The 22,375-nt window shown below is 44.1% G+C and overlaps 1 protein-coding gene and 1 long non-coding RNA gene across 3 annotated transcripts in view; one reads left to right on the top strand and one right to left on the bottom strand.

The window, feature by feature from the left end:
• Window positions 1-1,734: 1,734 nt before the first annotated feature.
• On the bottom strand, window positions 1,735-20,463 carry CERS5 (ceramide synthase 5). Of its 2 annotated transcripts, none has more exons than XM_068921092.1 (10): window positions 20,202-20,463; window positions 14,754-14,859; window positions 12,448-12,578; window positions 11,373-11,430; window positions 10,730-10,780; window positions 9,936-10,028; window positions 8,438-8,566; window positions 8,036-8,142; window positions 5,984-6,140; window positions 1,735-3,080 (listed from the first exon to the last, which is right to left on the bottom strand). In XM_068921092.1, the coding sequence occupies exons 1-10, from the start codon at window positions 20,399-20,401 to the stop codon at window positions 2,928-2,930; spliced, it is 1,185 nt and encodes a 394-aa protein (XP_068777193.1). In that variant the 5' UTR covers window positions 20,402-20,463; the 3' UTR covers window positions 1,735-2,927. The 2 variants fall into 2 exon arrangements, with proteins under 2 accessions (XP_068777193.1, XP_068777194.1); XM_068921093.1 differs by lacking the exon at window positions 1,735-3,080 and adding an exon at window positions 4,852-4,944.
• Window positions 20,464-20,637: 174 nt separating this feature from the next.
• Window positions 20,638-22,375, top strand: part of LOC104144031 (uncharacterized) — a 38,460-nt gene continuing 36,722 nt past the window's right edge. The window contains exon 1 of the long non-coding RNA XR_011136520.1: window positions 20,638-20,885. This is a non-coding gene — a long non-coding RNA (uncharacterized lncRNA). The remainder of the gene's footprint in view (window positions 20,886-22,375) is intronic.

The following is a 22,375-nucleotide window of genomic DNA, read 5'->3' as shown; positions in this document are numbered from 1 at the left end:
CTCATGAGGAACTTTAACTGGAGGATAAAGAAAGTTCAGTATCTTCCTACTGGCTTTGCACAATTTCTAGTTCCTTTTGTCCTAAGTGCTTTAGGAACCCCGGCTCAAGTGTTTGGACATGAGATGCTACTCATCCAGGAGAGCGGTGCTCTGAGCTTGCTTTCTTAGCATGACCCAGTCTCTCACCTAGGCTTGCAAAGATCTTGCCAGCACCTGCCCGGAGTTGCCGCAGGATCTGTAATTTGGCTTCAGCCTTGCATTTAGCTGTTAGCTCATCTAATGTAGAAGTGCTTTGTGCATCCTTCCTCCCGAGGGTTTTCTCCGATACAGAATCACAGATACTAAGCTGTGCTGGCAGTAACTGAGTTTCTGTAGCCACTATCAGCAGTTTAACAGCACCCCGGTCTCACCTGGGGGTGTCTAGAGCATACGCATCTCTTGCTTTTGAAGGCAGTCCATGCCTTGCACTGCTGCGGGGGCTCATTAGCTATAAAAAGTCCTCCCTTTGCCATTTGGAGTTATGTTCTGCGGACTCAGCACATCCAGGCGCTGCAGGGCTTGGAAGCCGCCGCTGCGCAGCAGCCCGGGGCAGGGCAGGGGAGAGGAGGAGGCCTTTCTCGGTGCTTGAAGGAGCCCTCGGCCTGCAGCAGGGCTGCGCCAGCGGTACGACTTTCGGAGGAGCGCGGCCTCGTCGCATCGCCTTGAAGGATCCTCTCTGGCTGCGGCACGAGGCGGGAGGCCTCCGCCTTCCTCGGCGCTGGGCCGAGCCCCTGCCCGGCCTTCGCTCTGTCCGGGCGCAGCCGAAACCGGGCTCCTCCGGCGGGCGAGGGCCAGAGGCGCCTCACCGAGCTGGCCAAGGCCTGGCCCGGGCCGTGAGGGGAGCAGGCCCGGGGGGGAGGGGGTGAGGGGGGACATATTGAGGGGAGCAGGCCGGGCTGCCACGGCCTGGGAGGCTGCTCCGGGCAGAAGCATCAGGGCCTGGTCCCGGTCCCCGGTCCCGGTCCCGGCCCCGGCGAGCGCCTGAGGTGACCGCGCGGCGCGAGGCGGCGCTGCGGCCCGCGCGCCACCCCCCCGGACTACAAGTCCCAGCAGGCAACGCGGCGGCGCCCACGTGACAGGAAGAGACGGTGGGCGGCGAGCCGGAAGCGCACTGCAGCGGGAGCCCGGCGCCCCGGTGGCCGCGGAGCGCGACGGCTGGCGCAGGTACCGGGATTTGGGGGGGGGGGGCGGCGGCGGCGGGAGGAGCCCGGCCCCGCTGAGCGCGGCGTTGTGTTGCAGGCGCAGCCATGGTGTCCGCCAAGCAGCTGGCCGACTTCGGCTACAAGGCCTTCTCCGGCTCCATGATGCTCCTGACGCTCTACGGCGGGTACCTGTGCGGCGTCCGCGCCTACCGGCTGCTCGAGCGCCGCCGCGCCCGCCTGGCCGCGCCCGCCGCCGCCGCCGCTGACGACTGAGGGCGGCCCCGGGCCCCAGCCTCCACCGGGACTGAACCGCCGGGGCCGGGCAGACTTGGGGAAGAGCCCGCAGCGCCCGGCGCTCCCGGGACGGGGTGGGGAAAACGGAGCACAATAAATAGATGGGCACAAAGGCCTCAGTAACGCGCTGCGTGGTGGTTCCTGGGAGAGAGGAGCGGGCAGAGGAGCAGCGAATGATGTTTTTGCGTGTAGTTTTACGGCAGCGAAACACACCTCAGCTGCAGAGCGCGACGGCTCAGAAACACAAAAAAGGGGCACATGGTTTCAATGATTTTATTTTCCCCAGATGAAACAAGTCAAAACAGTTTCTGAAGCGTCTTTTTAATCAGAGATAAGAGTAAACAATGGTATAAAATGGTAACAACTCAAGAAAATTTCCAAAATTCTGCTCATGATTGACACACAAGTCTTCCATTGCCCCCAAGTACCATTAAGTAAAAAAAAAAAAAAAAAAAAAAAAGAGCCAAGCCTATGGTGTGGCTGCCTTTCCAGCCCAGTGATTCCTCCATACAGTTGCAAAATCAGAGCAGCAATATTCACTTCTCTCTTGAAGTACAGACAAGCAGGACTGAAACACGTATTTTGTGGAAAGTTAAAAACAGCCCACCAGCACTGGTCTGCCCTCAACTCAAGTCCTAGCTTAGCCAACTGTATCCAGTAGGCCTAGAAAAAAAAAAAAGTCTTCAAAACCGAGACTTATAACAGAAAAAAAAAAATTAAAAGGCGTGTATTATGGTAGTTGTCTTAGGGGCAATAAGCAAAGCCCCTCCCCACCATTTCAGAAGGTTATAGCTAAGACTTCAGAGGGGCTTGCAGCACCAAAATAGGCAGCAAACGCTAGCCTGGTCCCTCATGACAGCAGAGATAACAAGCTATAACCTCCTTAGCAGGTAGCACCCCAATGTTTTTGTTGTAGCACAATCCAATTCAATGCTTGTAGTCCAGATCACTCACAGCAGGACTGAGGAAAGTTTCTCTGCTACAGCCACGGTGGCTTGGGCTTGAAAACACGAGACCCTGCATTCTCCGTACTCGTAAGTGGCTTCTGGAATGCATCGAGGAAACATGCTGAACCTGCACTGGAGCAAACTGTCTTTGAAATGGCACCTTAACCTTCCTGCAGTCCACAGCCAGCCTAGTCCATCTTGAGTTGATCCTAGTAAAAACCAGTTTATCACAAACAAAAATAACCTCTGCAAATACCGATGGGACAACGATTTAAGTACAAAATGGCTTAAAATGAAATCTGCAGCTTTTGTTTTTGCCTTAGTAATTGGCTTTATCCCTTCTGTTACGTAAAGCCTTTGACAGGTCTGGATTGTGCTCATTTCAGATTCGCTGGAGGTTTCTGGGGAAGGGGTATCTCGATTAAAGATCACTTGGGAATGTGGAGCTCAACACATCTAGACATTTAAAGACAAGTTCGTGTTTGCTCAAGGCCAACCCATAGCCTTACTGCTCTTCTGTCCACTGGCCACTAGCCACATGGCCATTAACGCGGTTGGAGCCATTGCTCGAAGTGCTGAAAACTCCTTTTGTGCTGTTGGAAGTCACATCCTCCTCTTCAGAGCTGCTCTCTACATCACTGCGATCATCTTTTGATACCTAAACATTTCGGATGAAATTTGGAAGTGGGAAAGGGAGGCGGGAAGATGATAAATTCACAGGAAACAGCAGTTAGAAGGTGGTGTCCATGGGATTAACCAGCCTCAGTCAGCTACAGTTACCTTCTACGTTTGATTTTGAATCACTTCAAACTCATGAATAGGAGCTTGTAATCACATACCGAATGCAAGACACAAGTTGAAATACAGAGTCTGGAAATATGGGTTCCATTTTTCAAATAATCTGTACATCTTAGGGGAAAGTATTACAGGTCTTTTGCTCTCACCAGATTCACGGAGGACACTAGATCTTTCGTTGTTCTTTTCTTCCAAGAGCTACATTTGTTAGGTAAAGGACGCTTTTCCAAACAACAAATTCATTTTAAATTAACAGACTCTTCAGACACATCTGAATAGTTAGTGGGTATGACAACAAAAAAGTCTGTCCTATAGAGAGTTGCTTTGATATTTCAAAATTAGCCAGCTATATTTATCATACTACCGTGCCCAAAAAGTGCCTCCCATTTTCACAGCTTGTATTTTATACATGAGAACTCTTCATTTGAGCCAAACATGTTTGGACAGTGGGCTGCAGAACAAAGGCAGTGCCTAACGCCAGATCAGGAACAGAACACGTTTCTCAGCCAACAGAGACCTAGATCTACTCTACAGATTCATGTTTTTAGTTAAAAGACTGACTGAACATCCAGCTGATTTTGATTTGTATGTGGGATGTGAACCTCTGAAAATACATCCAGGCATAGCTCTGGCCAGGAGTCTGCACACTTTGCTGTCGGCTGCTCTCAGAGTGCCACGGGAGGGCAGTGTACCAACACTGCAGAGCCAAGCGCACAACAAGGTGAAGGGAAGAAGTTGTAAACCCAACTGCAAATAAGTACCTTGGTTGCTGGCTAAGTGCCAGAACCATAAACTCACTATTGCTGAGAAGTGACTGCCTGAATGGCATATGCTTTACATACCCCAAGGCAGGCTTCTCCACACTTGTGTGTCTGCAACTAATAGTCCTCATTTACTTAATATGCAAGCACTTATTCTGTGGCTAGTGGGTTTCCACTGTGTTCAAGCTGTGTTCAAGATTTAATTCTATTCTGCTTGCTTGAAGTTGGGATTATGGGTTTTGAACAGCACCAGGCAGGAAGTTTTCAAACAGAGGACGATCTGGCAGAAAGCCAGGTGAAGTTAATGATTTCCAGGATGGGTTTTGACAGGCCTGTTGGATATACTGGCTTCTGTCTGTTGCCAAAATTTTGATATCTTTCTCCACTCCCCGCCCCTCCCACATTGGAGGTTCAAAGGGTCACTGCAAGGAAGCAGAAATCCCTTGACATGTTTCCCATGTCTCAGAATTATTTGGGGAACAAGTGACTGTGCTATTCTTGTACTTCTCACAAGAATGATTGGATTTCTGCTGTCCTCTTTCATTCAGTAGAGTGTTAATGAGCACTAAAAAGACCCAGGTATCAGAACTTTTAGCTGTGGGCCTGTAGAAGTAGAAAGATAAAAGGTCACACAGCCAGCTGACAGCAGATGAGAACAAACTGCAGGATCCTGCTTTAACCTTTGGGAAAACCTGTGTTTTAGCATACTGTCAGGACCAGCACTCTATCAATCAGGGAGACAAACATTTTAAGAGAAGGCACAACCCATCTGAAGCCCCAAGACCATAGCTTTGCACTTGTCTTAGTCTAGAAACAGACACAGATATATTTCAGTGTACAAACAGGAGCACAGATTACACTTACATGCAAAGGATGAAATTGTCCAGCTCCAATCTGGCACAGAGAAAAGGAGTGAGAAAAGAATGAAGTATACAGAGCTTAGAGTCCTGTCTCTGGCTAGGTCACCTGGTCAAGAGAGAAGCAAGGAAAGGAAAAAGATGTAGACCTCAAGATAAAGAAACAGCTACACAGACAGAAACTAAGACACTTGCAGTAGCAGCTGTGGGGAGCAGATGATAAGATCATGTGCATACTCTGAAACATGCCTTCCCCTGACAATCACACACAACTATAGTATTTTTCAAGGTTACATTCCAAGGGTAGGGGCAGCATAGAAGTCAAAAGAAAAATAAAGCAGCGCCACAAGAAAAACTCAGATCTGAATACCAAGCATCTGACAAAAATGGCATTTGTGCTAGCAAATCAGCTGCCCTCTTTTGGTAGCTCTGAAGGAAGCAGCTTCTCCTGCTGGGTTAGCTCCTAGTCAGATTAGTTCCTAGACTGGCCTGCTCTGTCTCATGCTACTTCAGTTAAACTACGCCTTTTTGCTTGGTAAATCAGGCTGCAGCAGCAGGTTAACATTGTTCGCTCTTATGGCGGCATCCATTAGTCCAGTGACAACCAGCGGGCTCTACTGTGTTTCTGATAACTCTTCCTCCTCCTCTGCATGCTGTAACTCACTGCCTGGGTGTGCACAGACAGTCAGAAGCTCATGTTTTTGCCTCATCACAACCCAAGAACCAGTTGAAGTTGAAAAGATGGAAGTTGAAAAACATCCTATATGATAGTTCAAAGAAGAGCCTCCTACCAGCTTAAACTTCGAACACAGCACGTAACAGATCTATCACCATCACTATTACAACATCTGAATGCATCAGAAAATGGTGGTGTTTACCTGCATGACCAGAACACGGAGGGAAGCATCCCTGCCTTTGTATGCTCCTGGCAACTGAGCCTGCGGAGCAACCAGGGTAAAAAAAAAAAAAAAAAAAACAAAACAACCCACCAACAACCACCTACGCTCCTACGAAGCGCTCCTGATTCGAGTATCTCAGAGCCAGTACCATCCCTCATGGATCACAGAAGGGCCCACTTTCTTGGCTGCTATGATTCTTTCACAGGGCTTGTAGAAAAGTAGGCACAAAACGGTCACCAACAATCTTACCTTTCCCCGCACGAGGGCCTTGTAGGCAATGCGAATGATGAGATAAGACCAAATGATATGCAAGATCTGCAAGGTTATCAAGAGGCCATTGAATAGCCACCATGAAGGATAAGGGCCAATCAACTCCCAGCTTTCAAATAAGGTTGTATTCAAAATCCTAAAAGAGATCCAGAAATACATTAGAGATTGGCTGCTCTGGTAACATGGCTTCCATGTTCAGATGACTGGCCAGACGCACAACAGTTTTGTGTCTCTTTAAGCATCTGTTGCTTTTCTCCTGTCAGAGTGGTGATGCCTCTAGTCTCTTGCCAGAGTTAGGAGACAGGCCAAAGCTAATCAGAAATATTTGAACTGAGCAACAAACGGGAGAAGATGTTCTACAGTTTGGTTACATATACAGATCTGTTGCCAGTTTCCTTCTCAACAGCATGAGCTTTTATAATAACTTTACAGGAAGTGATGTCAAACTGCACTGGTCATCAAAACAGCTGTCAACGCATTCATACTCGGGCAAACTTCACCCATATTTAAAGATCAGGAAGGAATTTTGTTCCCAGTAGGCCTCCCTCCCTATGTGCTATTCCCTTCTCTCAGATTTTTATAGATTCCTCCTGCCAAGCTGGAAGATTGGAAACTGCTCTGTGGACAAAGCATTGTGCATTCTTTCATTAACGTTTTGCTGCTGTTCTTGCCACTGATTTATTGCCAGTACTTCACTAATTTGATAAACACTTCAGACTTTATGAAGTAGAGAGGTGTGGAGAGACCTTTAAAGATGCTATTAATTTCACATAGCTTTTAATAATTTCATAAGAAAACAAAAATGAGCTTTCAAAGAAGAATCCACACCCCCTCACAAAATACAGCTACAGAAACACATATTTCAACCATAAACTGGCTGTGAATTAGGTGCAAATTCCAGAGGTCTGTTGATGTTTCATACTACAATTAGGAAAGGGAATATGCATGAAGTGAAATAGCAGTAGGGTCTGTGATACCACAGAAAATTTGCTGGATTCCTCTATGAAGTTGAGGAATTACATTACAGCCAGCGGAAAACACATTAAAGATTTACAGGACTGCCGAACAATAGCACGATGTAAGAGCATCACCTCATGACAGACAACAGCAAGAAAAACAGCAGCAACTATCTCATCTGTCAGTGGGAGGCAGCCTATGGAGACACAGGTACCAAAGTTATTCCTTATCCAGATTCCTTTGATGCATTTATTGGAAAACAAGTGAGAGCTTTAATTGCAATCCTGATACCAAAACATAAATTAAGTTCCGTTTCCCCCATCTTCAAGGCACTCAGGACAAACGGGAACGCAGGCTGTCCGTTGCCCATGAACTAAATATACAGAGCAAAACCAGAACAAACTGAATAATAATCAGCTATAATCAAATTTTCAATATACCCTTTCAACAGAAACAACTAGACAACATGTCGTCACCAGAAAAACCTCACCAAGCCTGACCTGTTGGGGTAAGAGGGAATCTCATTCTAGGATGATGAACTATAAGCCATTTAGCCAGGCTTCTACCTCCAAGAAACCCAAGACCTATTTCAGGCTCCAAACAATCAAGGCATAAGGATAGGACAAGAGCTTCATAAGAAATCAGAAGAGGCAATAATGACTAAGCCAGATACTCAGAAATCAAATTTACCTCAGGAGACCGTGCCTCATTTTGTATCTCTATTTCCAAAACTCCTTAAAAATCAAGAGAAGCAAACAACTCTGAGTCTTTCCGAACAGACACCAGCTGACTCAGCTCCAGCTAATAAGCACTGTCATCACTTTGCAGTAAGAGGAGAGGGGGCAGCTGCACTTTTAGGATTCTAATCACTCTTCACATTCCCTCAACTGACTGTTGAGAGGTTTCTTCACATGTCTAGTTCCAAACTAGGATTGCTCCAAACAATATTAACGTCGTCTGCAGCTTCAGGCTGCCTTGAGGGACAGGCTGTAATGCTTGCAAGACATCTTAATACAAAGGCTTTGCTTAAAGGATTGGAGGAACACACAAGACTTTACAGCTCAAGGTGCTTACCAGAAAGGATAAATGCCCAACCGTGTAACAATGAATACAACACCAAAGAGCATGAAGAAGGCATCGCACAGACGTTGGTACTTGGCATAATTGGCTAGCTTTGCAGCCTAAAGAAGACAAGAAACATTAAAACATTATTCCCTTTGCGCATTCATGTAATTACCAGGCTGTAGAGCTCTGATACCCTCAAACCATCACATTTCTAAGGCGTTTGGAATATTTAAGGATTATTCTTAGCACTAAAGCAGTTATGAGGAAAAGCTGACAAGGCAGGATCAGCAGCACAAGTTTTATGGCATGTTTAATGCTGTTTATCCGGAATGGGAAAGTCAGCTTGCTCCCCTGAGACCACACTAGCATTAGGTACACAAAGATTAGAAAGGAAACATCAAGCAAACTCACCTCTAAAAGGAAATCTGATGCATCGTGCAGGCACAGCACCAGAGTTCCAACCCGCACCATATTATTCATATAAGAGAATGTGATGAGTCCAATTGTAGCCAAATGATGGACAAACATGATCAGGAAGTCCTGGAAGCAGAAAAATGAATGAAGACCCTTTGGCTGTCAGACAAATACGAAGGTTTGAAACACAGCCACAAAACTGACTAACGGGGGTCACAGGATTACTTCAGTTCAGACTCTGACTCCACTTTTATATAAAACGTAGCTCATCAGACAGCAACACCCATCATCACTAGAGGTTCCAGAAAGGTCTCAGTCCCAACATTTGTGCTTCTGTAAAGTCAGAGCTTCACATACACAGGCTCAGTGCAAGTGTCTCTGGCATATACATGCACACTAGAGGTAAGTATGGCTGCAAACCCCACTGAAAAGACTGACAGGACAACATATGCTCCTTATTTTTGGCTCCTTTTGGTTTTACAGTCATATTGCTAGTCTTTTTGGGTCTTGGCACAAACTTTAAGTACGCTGCTGTTACTACTGTCAGTTTGCAAAAGCCTGCCAGAGCATAGCAGGCAAAGAGCACGAGATAATCCATCAGCAAGACGTAGGCCACTACATTAAAAAAGAAAATGGTACTATGCACGTACATTCAGGGCTCTTTTTTCAGTTGCACCTCTGGGTACAACACTTGCACTCCATTTGGTGTCTTGCCGTGTTTGCAGTGGGGAACGCAGTCCACTTTGTTAACGTCAGAATACAAAATTAAATGTTATAAGTGGTATCATAGATGCTGTTAGCCACTTCCTTTCTGTAGCTCAAAGATCTCCTGCAGTGCCTGCCTCACCTGCTAATATTTCAATACAGAAGAAACCCCAAACAAACTTTTCTTTTTGAACAGTTAATGCAAAAACTGGGATAATTTACTACTTTGCAGTTTGTATAACTGAAGCAATAAACCCTGATTTACTATGAATTGTTTTCAACAGTAATAATTTGCCAGATCCTAGAATGCAACACAATGGAATTAGATTCCAGCAATCATGAACAGTCATCATTCTGCTACACACATGGATGAAGAATTGCTTTCCAAAAAAACATTTATTATTGCTTTAATGTTTGCCATTTGCTCATCCTGCTCAGCAAGGTAATGCTTAGAGTATCTTATTTTCATGTGTTCTTGCAAGCCTTCAATCTCTTTTTATGCAATGATTTGATCAACTGTTTATTGGGAGGTATTGAGTGATTCCTTCTTTCCTGGGAAGGTGAAAAGGACTCTCAAGGAGATACCAGGTTACATACCAGGCCTGCCCCTCCCTTTCCCCTAAGGGCTGTGAAGTGACCACAAAAGGAGGCAGGCTACAAAAAGATGCGAGTGAAGAGGAAGGTATAGTTGTTATTACTCTGCTTCAGCTTTACTGGCCAGGCACATCAACATTTTCTGTTAGTCCTCTCTATTTAGCAAAGTGGTTAGTGCAATTCTGGTTAATCTCACCTTCCGTTTAATGTCTGTAAACTGAGAAAACATGAGAGACCAATAGAAGGCCAACTCCAAGATATAGTAATAATAAAGCCTGGATGTTAGAGGCTGGAAAACAAACAGAGATAGCACAATTAAAAGACAAAGTACTTCAAAATTTACATTAAAATCCACTTTTTCCTTCCCATCCCACTCTGTTTCTCCAGAATGCTGAGGCATAAGTTAAAAGATCCAGAATTAAGGTTTAGTGAAAACAAGCTTAAGCAACAGAAGTCTTACTATGCGCTTAGTCACACAAACTTGTGTGTCTGAACTTTATTCTAAAGGAGTAAGATTCACTTGTCCATGTTTACAACTCATACTGCAGCCTCTTGGATTAGGAAAACTAGACGCTAAAACAAACTGGTTGACTTCTACACAACTATACTTGTTGCATAAAGGGGAAAAAAAGAATATTATAAATAAGTTACTAGTATAATTTTGTGTGTTAACATTCGCTTTTAATAATCTCAGCAACAATTAAACGTAGAATAAATGTGAATGGAGTCAGTCCTGTCTGAGGAAACAATGCTGTTGACAGCCCTAAACAAGATCTGAAGACGTAAAGAGCAAAAGGCCATCTTTGTGCTTTCCAAAAAGGATGGCCGTTTACTAACTAGTAAGCTTACCATGTTGGAGCCTGTGCAGCATCCACTCCACAGAAAATGAGAAGCATTCAAGTCTATTGAGTTTCAATCTGCTACCATTAACAAAAAATAAAAACTGGAGTTGTGCAAAAGATTTGAATCTAATAAGCGTTTATCTCTTACCTGAAAAGGGTAGTTGTACCAGCACTGTCGTGTGTCCCAAAACCAGGGTGCCTAAAGGGGGAGGGAGAACAAAAAGTTATTATTCTGCTAGGTTTTTTTCTGCCCTATCACCTACAGTACTGTTCCACAGAAATTTCCTCCTGATTCTACCATCTATGCTAAATTTATTCTAAGATATTATAGGGCTTTAAAATATTCTTTCTGCAGCCAAAAGCAAGCTGTAATGCACATGGAAATTCCAAGAATAAACATACAGATCTAATACTAATGACTCAGAGATGAATATGTACCCCAGCAATGGGGAAAGAGAGAAGAAAAAAGCAGCAGGTTTCTTCTATTCTGGGGTAACTGGACAAAGAAAGTTTATAATATTTTCTTAAGATCAGGTTTTATAGAAGCTTAGAAGCTTTCCTATACTGTCAAGAAGGTCTTTAAAAGGAAACCCAAGGATCTCAAGTAAGGAAGCATAAAGATGACCATCACCACTAAACCCCTGTTGTTTTAAATTAGGTGCAAGTGCGGAAGAGGAGACGGGGGTAGTAAGACCACCTAAATTTTGGCAAGACAGACACAGTCCAGTACCATGCCACACAGAACAATGGTAAGGGAGGGCGGCAGGGGACAGGATGGGACGACAACTCACCGACCAGAGAAACCTGATTCCATATGAAAATATACTTAAATAAAATGTAAATCTCCACCTAGAAATAGAAGTAAAAATGAGATTAGAATAAAACATATGAAACAGAAATAGCTTCTGGTTAACACTGGTAACAAAAACAGGAACAACTGTGAAAACAACCAAATGCGACACCAGAAAAGCGTTCACCCACCAATTTGTAATCCTCCATTTGCAACCTTTTTCTGCATGAATAAACCTATTTAAGAATTTTCACACCATACTAGTTCACATCAACAGCCAAATTTGAAATAAAGCTCAGAGTGAACATGCGTCGTTCATATGCTTTAATATATAGTATCAAGTTAACAAGAAAAGCCATTGTTATCCAGAAGGTATCCTAATGTATGTATTGTCCCTCTTACCTTGTGGCTTTAAGTAGACAAAGCCATACTGGGGGGGAAGAATTAATATGAAGAAAATTACTGGAAAGGAAGAAATCAGCACAGAAGAAATAACAAGTCAGGGAAAAATATTCAGATGCTACTACACTAACAGAGGCAACTGTGAGTATTGAGAAAGAAACAAAGAACAAAAGAATGAACTGAAACGAAAAGAACCAGAATCCAAGAAGCGCCTATACAAAAGTACATACATCATTACATAAGTCCTGAGGACAGTCTGCCTGGGAAAACCACTGATCTACAACATAATTGTGCAGACAGCAGACTTAAGTATAACAACTCAAGTTGTGCACACGCATCTACATGCATGCACACACACACACACACTGAAGCGTTAGTGTCTGCATCAGGGATGTGGTACACTATCTAGAGCTGCTCATCTTTGACAGTTAGACAGGAATAAGTCCTGTACACATGGTCTGGGCTCTCATGCATACACACAAAGTACTTTAAAATACTGAGTTCTAAAAAGCCCTCCTAATTTCCTCCATTCTCCTATATGGGAGCTTATCTTCCACCAGCCAACCCCAAGACACTAGTTTAGGCTAACAGCTGACCACAATTTCAGTTAGAAAAGAAAATATACAACTGGAGCTTTAGGATGAAGCCAAATCTTGACTTCTGCACAAACATACATGCTCTCACAAAATTTAGTGAGGGTGGTGGGTTTGTCCTGGTTCCTCCGATGACGAAACCAGCGCTGGATCTTTCGAACATCCCAGTCTAGCTGCTTTGACAAGCCTTCTAATCTTTTTCCATCCGGAGACTAAAGGAAAATAAAACAAGTGTCATTTCTCCTACTTCTCAACCTGCCTTCACTCTGCGATTCTTCTCATCTGTACTACAATAGAAACGATGCACAATTAATGAAAAAAAAATTGTACAAGGAAGGTATTATGTACACAATATTACATTTTATAAGCAGGAACCTGTTACCACAGATGCTCATTCAAGTTTAATCTTCACATACGACTAATTACCTCATTATTCAGAATGCTTTTGTTTTAACATTTCCTCATCTATTTTGTCATTTGACGGTACATTATTACACAGAATGCAATTGTTCTGTCTCTTAACATGGGGGGGAGGAGTTTTTAAAATGTCCTGTCCTACCTGTTAAAACTTGCATACCAACTCAAACGGTCCAGAATTCAAGAAGATCAAAGCTGAATTGTGTTTAAGGGTTGCTACTCACTGTGAAGTTTCCTTAAACTTTAAGGTAAGATTTTGGGTTTAACATACAAAATACTTGCATATTCTAAAAGGGCATTATACAGATGGTAATATTTCTGTTATCAATTTTAAACTTTACAAATAGAATTAAATCCCAAAACTGAAATAATTGTATGACATAGAATATATCTTTGTTCTCTGACGGGGAACTGTACTGACAGTTTATCTGTTTGAATAATGACATATAAGTGCAGACAGAGTGAACAAAACCTGATAACTACCTCTAAAATGGCCCAGTGCTGAGGTAAGCCACATTAGTTTCAGACAAACTCTGCCAGGGAGCTCTTACAACTGAAAGATGATAAACATACTGATGATAAACTCACTACTTGAGTTACATACAGACCCAAAAAGCTATGCAGAATGCTGATTTAATAAAGAGTCACCAGACCTTTCAACTGAAAAGTAAAATAATCTGCCATTTGATTTGGAGTACTGAAACCACCACAACTTTCCTGTAATTCCATCACAACCAGACTTCTCTCCTCTTAACTAAACTTTAAAGATTCAGACTACTTGATACTTCTGCATTGAAAGTGGACCTGCCTCAAAAACAAAACAAAACAAAAAACACCCACCAGCTTATTTACAGAGTTCCAATTTGAGAACAGCAATGTAATCTTTCCTCTGCATCAGTGCCACCCTACCTTCTGATCCTCCAAATCCAAGCCAACAGCAGACACAAGCATAGCGGTAGAGTTAAATGCAGCCCTGTTCTTATGAGCTAGCTAAATTTTACACAGCATGCTTCCTCATGGGTTTCCTAAACATTAATTTCAAGGACATCCCCTACATAAAAGTCCTCCCCAGGAACGTCATCAAATCATAGGGGACTTTCAGTTCCAAATACCTTAAAACGTTATGCTCCCACGAGGAAAGTTTTACTATGGTTTTCATAGAATTTCTCTTGCATTCACTGAGCACTTTATCTGCTCCACTCAGAATGGAGTTCAGCATCACCAGATCAAAACATAAAACCTTCCATTTCATTATCTTTAATGAAAATCTATCATACTGTTAGTGTTGATTTAACTGCCAACATTCAATAGAGCGCAGACAGTGTAGCACTGTCATTCCAGAGTGAAGGAGCACTGTCAGCTTATGCTAAGCGAGAGAATGGCCATGAGAAACAATCAAAAGAAACACCGACCGTCATCATTAAACGTCCTATCCTTTATCAGGCGCACTTCCATTGACTGAATAGCTTTCCTTCTATAACTGGCTTCCACTGTGACAGCTGTTATCCAATTCCACAGTAGATAACAAAAATACGAGGAAGGCATTCACACAACTGGCCAATAAGACCAGCAAAGTAACAGCCCTCAAGAGAGTAGCACCTTTCCAATAGACAGCAAAAGACATTGGGAAATTTTTTACTAAAGCAAGAACTACTGCCTGTTACAGAAGTTACAACCTGGACAGAAAGACAGAGAACTCAAGGAAAAAAAAACTCACATCTTTCTAAAAAAAGAGAACTTTTTTGGTTCAGAAAATTCTTCTGTTTGCAAAAGCGCAGGTCAGGCATGAAGAGAATTTACTTTGCTACAAGAAAGAAGACATGTCAGAGGCAAAGTACAAACAGAAGGAGCGTGTTCCCCGTGCATGCACACTGTGAAATGTGTTTCTCTAGAACTAGAGAAGTGGAAAACAAAAGAAACCCAAGCTCTTACCAGCCTGCGCTTCTAGCAGAATTTCAAGTGTGACTCACCTTAGTGATGGATGTAAACACTTTCTCTAAAATTGCATTGGGCTGAGCTCTATGAGGTCCACTGTCTTGAATGCCAAGGTTTATGGCACATGGCTTGGCAATAAACCTGAAAGAATTCCAAAGAAAGAGCTAGATTAAAGTAAGATATCTATTTCCCTCCTCTTTGCCTAAACAACAATGACCCTGACTTGTCACAAACTGCCAAACCTATGCAAGAAGCTTTTGAAGGCCTCCACTCATTTTACTCAAAAAAACTTCTACAAGGCCACAAAATGGGCAAGGCTTCTTAGGTGAGGTTATATCCTTTATTAGTCCAACTGGTAATTGTAAACAGCACACGCAGTGCGCGCATCTCCTAAACAGAAGAATTAAAGCTTAAGGCCCTCGGCTTGTAGGACCAGGATGCGTTCCCTCAAGGGATTTACAATACTCAGAAAGGAAATAACAGATCACTGAAGAGAGCCCTCTGTGAACATAATTACTCGAGCTCTTGTAGAGCTACAAACAACGTGCCTCATTTCCAGAAGGCTTCTTGATGTCACATAGTGGTGAAAAAGGGGAAGTTCAAGTGACAGTTTCTAAAGGATAGAGACATCCTTTTTTTTTCCCCCTCTGGAAAATGAAATTAAGTGGCTTGTTTACTTAGAGAGAGTGGGAAAGATGTAAGAAGTCACTCAGTCTAAAAGCCCCAAGGTCCCACTATCTCCTTCAACCCCATATGCAACATGGATTCCAAACGCTGATTTAACGCTTTGTGAATTTTAAGAGCATAGACGCTTTCTCCTCTAAGAGGCATTGAAAACAAGACCATTTTTGCAACTAAAATGAAGATATACATATTCAAAAATAATTAGGTTTTGTTGAACCTTTGTGCCAAAATGGCCACAGGATTAAAAAAAAAAAAAAAAACCATAAAAGCGTTACTGGAACATGTAAATAATTTTCCCTCCTACTGGAGGGCAAGGATTACAAAGAGCAGCAAAATTAAAAAGAAAAAAAATTAATTTGAGAGTGAGCAAAGAACTTGTTAGACAAGTAACAGACACACTGTGACTCTATGACCCTAAGTTTCACTGTCCTGCCCTTCAGTTTCTTCACACGCTCTATTCATTTCAACAGCCATAAGAGGAAGAAAAAAAAAAAAAAAAAAAAGGAAAGAGTGATTTCCTTTTCATTCAACTCTTCCTAGCTCAAAAGGCTCGCTGCTTCCTCTGCAATTTAGACCACCAGCCAAGAACTGTGCTATGATATTATAAAACACTTGGCCAGACCCCCATAAAATTCTGCCTCTTTATAATCTTCTTTCCTACAGGATATACCACGATAACAATAACTAAGAAGTACACACATGTAATCGCAGGATGTCAAACGTTTTTCTTTCACTTTGTGGGTCACACTGCTTACAGTCCTATCAGAAAAATAATCCAGAACTGGCCTGAAGTTTGGATCATTTTCTTCACATAAAAGAGAACACCTGAAAATCTACAAATCCACACATTCAATTCATTTCTTAATTAGGAGATCCTTTTTTTAAAAGTAGGTAAAAAGGAGACTCCATTGTTAAGAAGCTCATATTGATCTATAGACAGTTTTGGCATTATCTTAGAATTTGAAGCTTGAAGCATCAAAAGAAGAAACAGTCTCTCCTCAGAAAAAGATACAGAAATAAGTAGAAAAAGCTAACTTTGCGACATAAATATTAACTAAAGAAAAAAAAAAAGATGTCAAAACTTTGCACAAGGCTACTCCTGATTAGTAGGCTTCCTTCACTAGAAAGCTTAGGGAAAAAAACTTAACTGTTTAGAGAAACCAGAAGTGACCAAAAAAACCCAAAACAACCCCAAATAAAAAAAAAAAAACAAGAGTAAGTCACAGGCTACAGATACACAACAGGTCTCAAGTTACTCAATCAAGCATGCAGGTGACCAAAGAGCAAAACAATAAAGCCCCACAAACATTTCTAGGTGCACAGCAGCAGACAAACATCAACACAAGGAAACAGATGAAGTCACAGCAATGGAGGTAGTCCTAGTAATAGAAACGGGAAGGAAAAAGAGGATGGCAACGACGGATTTCATTAAAGAATTTTAACTGAATGCTGTAACGTAGCTTCTCTAACTCTAGCAATGGCATCATGCAATGGGACTGCAAGTCACAAGTGTCTTTCAACAGGGCTTCCTGACTAGCTATGAATAGGTGTTTTACCCAGGCCGGGCTTGTCTGGCTCACGCTCCCAAGTCCACTGGGCAGAGCACATCGCATGCTCCCCAGACAACTGTTGGGCCAGTTGCCACCTTCGAGGTGGACAGGCATCCCATAGAGAAAAAAATCCGCATAGCAGTAGGAGTTAAGCCCTGAAAAAGGCTGCCCAGAGGTTGAAGAATTTCTGTCCTTGGAGATATTCAAAACAACAGAACAAGACCATGAACAACCCAATTTAACAAAAGAGTTGGCCCTGCTTTGAGAAGGCAGTTGGACGTGACCTCCAGAGGTCCCCTCCAACCTAAATTATTTTACGACTCCATAAAAATCTTTTAACTGTAGCAATTATTCCCAAGGTCAAATTACTGCCGCACCCTTCCAGCAAGGAATTACCTTCACTTACGCACTTATATTGTTATTTTCTGAACAAGTATCTGCTCATTAGATGAACTTATACCTTTTAAACTATTTTACATGTGCTGGTTATTGAAATAGACCGATTTTGTGACTGACACCAATTTTCAAGTATACAGGTATCGTATAACAAGTAGCTACACTTCACAAACCTAACTTCAAAATCCTTCTTCGTGGAACATTCAAGTTTGTCTGGTAACTTCCTATTACAGCTCTGAAAAGGAAGAACAATCCCCTAAACAGTAAGATTTATAATGTCTGCACATCCTGGAGTTTGTTGCACTCAAAGCCAGAGCCCATCTCTTTATAACCTCTCACTTTCACTGTATGAAGAGCAGCCCAGCTCATTCCACAACGGGCACCGATTTCCCAGAAAGACCTGATGAAGTAACATCCAGAACCACATTTTTGCCAGAGTGAACACAAGCTGCAGATCCTCTCTCTGACCCGAGGAGTAACAAGAGCGTCTGTCAGTGAAGAGGCATTCCAATGTAATCACAAGCACATCATATGAGTAACAGGCTCCAGGTTTTCCCCAGATACCTGGGGATTTTTTGGTGCCTGCAGTGGGACAAGTTGTGTAGGGGGAAATAACAGCTAGTATAGCTGAGAACAAATGAAAACAGATACAGCTTTAGGGAGAAGCCCTTCTTCATCTTGTCTGCACAAAAATCCCCCCCGGCACATAGTTATGAGCCAGGACCTTATCTTTCCCTCTATGTCTTGCCTCATCTCTATAGTTCTCACACACTATTCCCCACATACAGTCAATCCGAAGAAGATTTTACCAACATCTTGATGCAAAGGCTAATTTACAGTAGCATTCATAGAACAGAAGCACGCATCAGTGTAACGAGTCATTCAATAAGGGGGAAAAAGCATTTCCTCACGCTGAAGACCTAACTGCAAAAGGAGAGGAAGAAAGAGAGAAATTAAGAAAGAAAAGCTAAAACAAAAGAGCTGCAAAAGTATATAATTCAAGTTCTGAGTCAGTAAGTCCTACTGCCAACTGTGTGTCAAGGAAGCAATTTGATTTAATCATCCCCAAGGCCTGTATCTGGGTATGAGCACAATGGGATTTTATTAGACAAATCTGAATTTTTATGACATGTTCAAAAGGGCAGAAGGAAAGAGGAAAGCGTTTCTTAAAAAAAAAAAAAATACAGCCTTTAAAACACACACACACTATAAGTTGCCCTAGGTATTATTCTTACAATCTGCTTTTACTTCAGGATACAATCATGGAGACACTTTATATCAAAGACATAACTGAAGAAAAGGAAACAACCCTCTCAGCAACCAGGCCACGGTCTCGAGGTTTCACTGTGTAGGAGGAGAACTTAATTTCTCATTTGACTCCTCCCCAAATTTAACACCACAAGAGAAATTTCACAAGCCAGGGAACGTAGCATAGACATTTTGAGGACAAAAAAAGTGTTACCAGGAGGACGGTCTAGTTAAGTTCAGTAAGATGCATTGTACCTCTACCAATATCTCACACTCCAGAGAAAAGAGAATCTTTTGCACTTCTTCCCAAAGCTAACATCCCTGGACAAATCAGGTCTAAGGGAAGTCAGGGCACCTTCCATCCCTGCAACATCCCTGTAAGGGGGAATATTCTGTCTCACAACTTCCTTTCCTTGTCTGCTAGCAAGCGCGGACACTTGGCCAAGACCAGCACCAGGACTCCAGGCTAAGATGACATTTTGGCATTGCCACGTATTTCTGTGTTCCTTGATCCTCTGCATTGGTTTGAGCTGAGAACAGTTTTCTGGAGGGTGTTTTTTTTTTTTTTTGGTGAGGGCAGGAATATAAAACAGAGAGGTTAAAAAAAAAAAAAGCCTTTCAAGTTTCTGTCCTACTCTGCTTACCTGCTTCACGTTTTTCTCCACAAGTCTCCTGTCTTTTTACTTTGCCCTAGTCCCCTCTCCTTGTGTAATCTCTGAAAGCTTGGGAAAAAATTGTGCTTCTGGCAGAAAAGCTGCAGAATAAAAATGACTGGATTCCTCATTAGTTAATTTCTATAGCCCTTTTCATGCTTAGAAATATTCAGCCCTTTCTATGTAGGCATTTAAGATCAGATACATCTTAAATGAACTCGGTAAATGGGAATGCAAGGTGTTTTTAGTCTGCTTCATCTAACGGTCTTTCTAAATAAGCAGCTTTATTCATTAGGATCTATGTCACCCACACAGCCTGCCTTGCAAGTAGCTGCACAAGATATCCATCACGGAGAGAATAAACCTCTGCCCCGGGCGAGAGTTCATATCATACGTTTATGATACCCGAGTAAACCAGGAGTGCAATTATCATGACTGTTCACAGGCGGATACGATCATCCGCGCGCACTTCCCTTATGCCCAAGACGCCGGGCACCCAGAAATCGTTTAATAATGTACTAGGCCATGTGAGCGAGTCCGGTTTCCTGGGCCAGGAGGTGAGGAGGAAACGGCGATAGAGGCAGCAGCAGCGCTGGAGGTACCGCCAGCACCGAGGCAGCCTCGGAGGATCCCGTCAGGAGGTGGAAGGCACCTACGGGCTCGCGCGACAGGTTTTCTGAGGTTACACAATCCGCCGTTTCCACGCATGTACACACACATTTAAAAAAAAAAACCCAACAACGACAACCAACAACCAACCCGACCGGGGGAAGCAGCGGGCAGCGAGCCCGGCTCGGCCTCCGCGGCGAGGCCTCGGCAGCGGGCAGAGCGCGGGCCGCGGCGCCCGGCGGCCCCTTCCCGCCGCGCCCGTTGCTAAGAGACACCGGCGGCCTCGCGCCGCGCTCGCCGCCGCCGCCGCCGCCCCTGAGGCGGGGGCGGGCCCCGCGCTCACCTCTCGAAGAGCAGCCGCACGGCGAAGATGCCGAGCGCCAGCGGGAAAGCCGAGAGGACGTGACCGGCCCGCGGGTACTGCAGACCGCTGCCCGGCGGACCCGGCTCCCCGGCCAGGTCCGCCCACGTCACGTTGTGAGGCAGCCAGAACCGCTCGTTCCAGAACCAGGCCCGCAGCACCGCCGCCGCGGCCGCCGCCATCTTCCGCCGCCGCCTCCCTCCCTCCCCCCGCCCGGCGGCCGCTGCTGCTGAGGCGGCCACCGCAACCCACAGCGGGGCGGCGCTGCCGCCCCCCCGGCCAGCGCGCATGCGCCGCACCGCTGGGCGGGGCTCCCGCTGCGCCACGCCCCCTCCCCGCTGCGGACCGTTAGCTCGGAGCAGGCGCAGTGCTGGGCGGCGGGGCCATGCGCGCCCCCGCGAGGCGGCGCCGGCGGCGCGCGCCAAGCGCCTCAGCGCTCGCTGAGGGGGGGGCGGCGCCGCCTCGGTCCCTCAGGCGCTTCCCCGCCCTGCGGGGCTGCTCGCGAACGGGGAAAAGCTGTTTCCCCCCCACACACACACTCAAAAAAAAAAAAAAAAACCAAAACTCTTTCCGTAAGGTCGTTAAACGAGCCTGAAGCGCACACTTCCGCGGGGAGTCCGGCCTCTCGCCCGGGAAGGCCCTGGCTGAGGCAGGCGCCGAGCCAGAGTGAGTACGGGGAAGGCAGTTGCTCGCAGGAGGAGGTTGTGGGAAGAGGCTAACGGTTCGTTTTACTGACATCTGTTTGACTTAACATTCAAGCACAAAACAGCCAGAAACAGAGCGTTTTGGCAAAGCTTAGACTAGTCTTCATAGTGGGTTTTTTTTTTTTTTAAATTCAGGAAACTTATTTCTTCTGTTCTGGCCTAACCATCCAGAGATAAGGGTTACCAAGAAACAAAACCTAGCCTTATGTAAACATTTTAATTGGATTCTCAAACAGTGTAAAGGTGGTCAGCATCAACTTCCTTGTACACTGCAGCAAATGATCCATCTTTTATAAAATAGCCCTTTTGGCATCTGTCCAGCAGAGAGCAAATTAAATGGCCCATTAAGCACTCAAATACTATAATAACTAATAGATTCAAGGACAGACTGGTTCGTGATCTGTGTGTGCGTGTGTGTGCACGCGTTTTTTCTTTTTTTAATTAATTGAATGACTTCAATAAAAAGTACCCAACAGTGGAAATTTCTTCTTGGAGAAGTTCAGCGAGGGTCCATCTGAGTGAGCAGTAAGGATTCTTGTATCTCAAGGACTCACAGATGTCTCAGATTTAACCAGAATTAATGACATATAGCATTAAAGTTTCCAGTAACTGCAGCCAATGTTGCTTTAGTATCATGTAACTGGGTATGCATTGTAAAATTCAACTGCAGCTTCTAAGAAGCAAGGAGTAGGCACATAAAATGAATCCAACTTAACGCAGAGTATCTGAACCATTATTCAGGATATCTTATGTTAAATTAGTCTCATACAAAGCCTGTTCTTCCCTTCCTTTTCAACTGTGCTTAGCACAAAGTTTCCTGTCAGAAAGAGCTCTGATTGCTTAGTAATTTGAAATTTGATCCCAAATTTTAACTCCTATTTTAATAAGGAGGAGATAAGGATTTAAGGGTTAAAGAAAGCGGTATGTATTCACACATCAGCTTTCTTAGTTCTGCAGTGCCTCTAAGCCTCTAACCTTTCCCAATCAAGTCTTACTTCTCCCTTAAAGAAAAAGGAAAATTAGCCAGTATGCCTTATGCCTCATGATGCACAACTGCTAATACTGCTTTTTGTCTGTCACGACCTCGCTCTCCAGCTAGATAACAGGCTTCCTTTCTCTTCTCTTTCCTTCCTTCCCTATGCCAATGTCGAACCCAATAGCATCTTCTCGTTCTGCTGCAGGTCACTAACTGCATTTCCTCCAGGTCTTAGCCCACCTCTCAGCCATCCAACCCCACCCCCCAGCTTGAGTGAAGACAACTGCAATAGTGAGCAGCTTTTAAGAAGGGGGGGGGAGGGAAAAAACAAAAAACCACCACTCAGTTGCCCCAGCTACCATGCCTGACAACCAGCTGAAGCCAGCAAAGAAAGTGTGAAATATCTGCATGTCCTTATTTCTTTTGCCCGTTATATTCCAACACCTCTTCCAGGAAGTGTATGAGAGCATGGTCTA

Source organism: Struthio camelus, chromosome 28, assembly GCF_040807025.1.
Source record: "Struthio camelus isolate bStrCam1 chromosome 28, bStrCam1.hap1, whole genome shotgun sequence".
Lineage (NCBI taxonomy): Eukaryota > Metazoa > Chordata > Aves > Struthioniformes > Struthionidae > Struthio > Struthio camelus.
The sequence above is the reverse complement of the archived record's forward strand: the minus strand, read 5'-3'. Positions and strand labels throughout refer to the sequence as shown.

Coding starts and splice junctions, on each gene's coding strand:
- CERS5 (XM_068921092.1), bottom strand. CDS start 20,401: ATGGCGGCGGCCGCGGCGGCGGTGCTGCGGGCCTGGTTCTGGAACGAG. Junction 8,567..9,935: donor TTACAGACATTAAACGGAAG/GTGAGATTAACC, acceptor TTCTGCTTCCAG/GACTTCCTGATCATGTTTGT. Junction 6,141..8,035: donor TTGGGCATTTATCCTTTCTG/GTAAGCACCTTG, acceptor GATCTCTTTTAG/GATTTTGAATACAACCTTAT.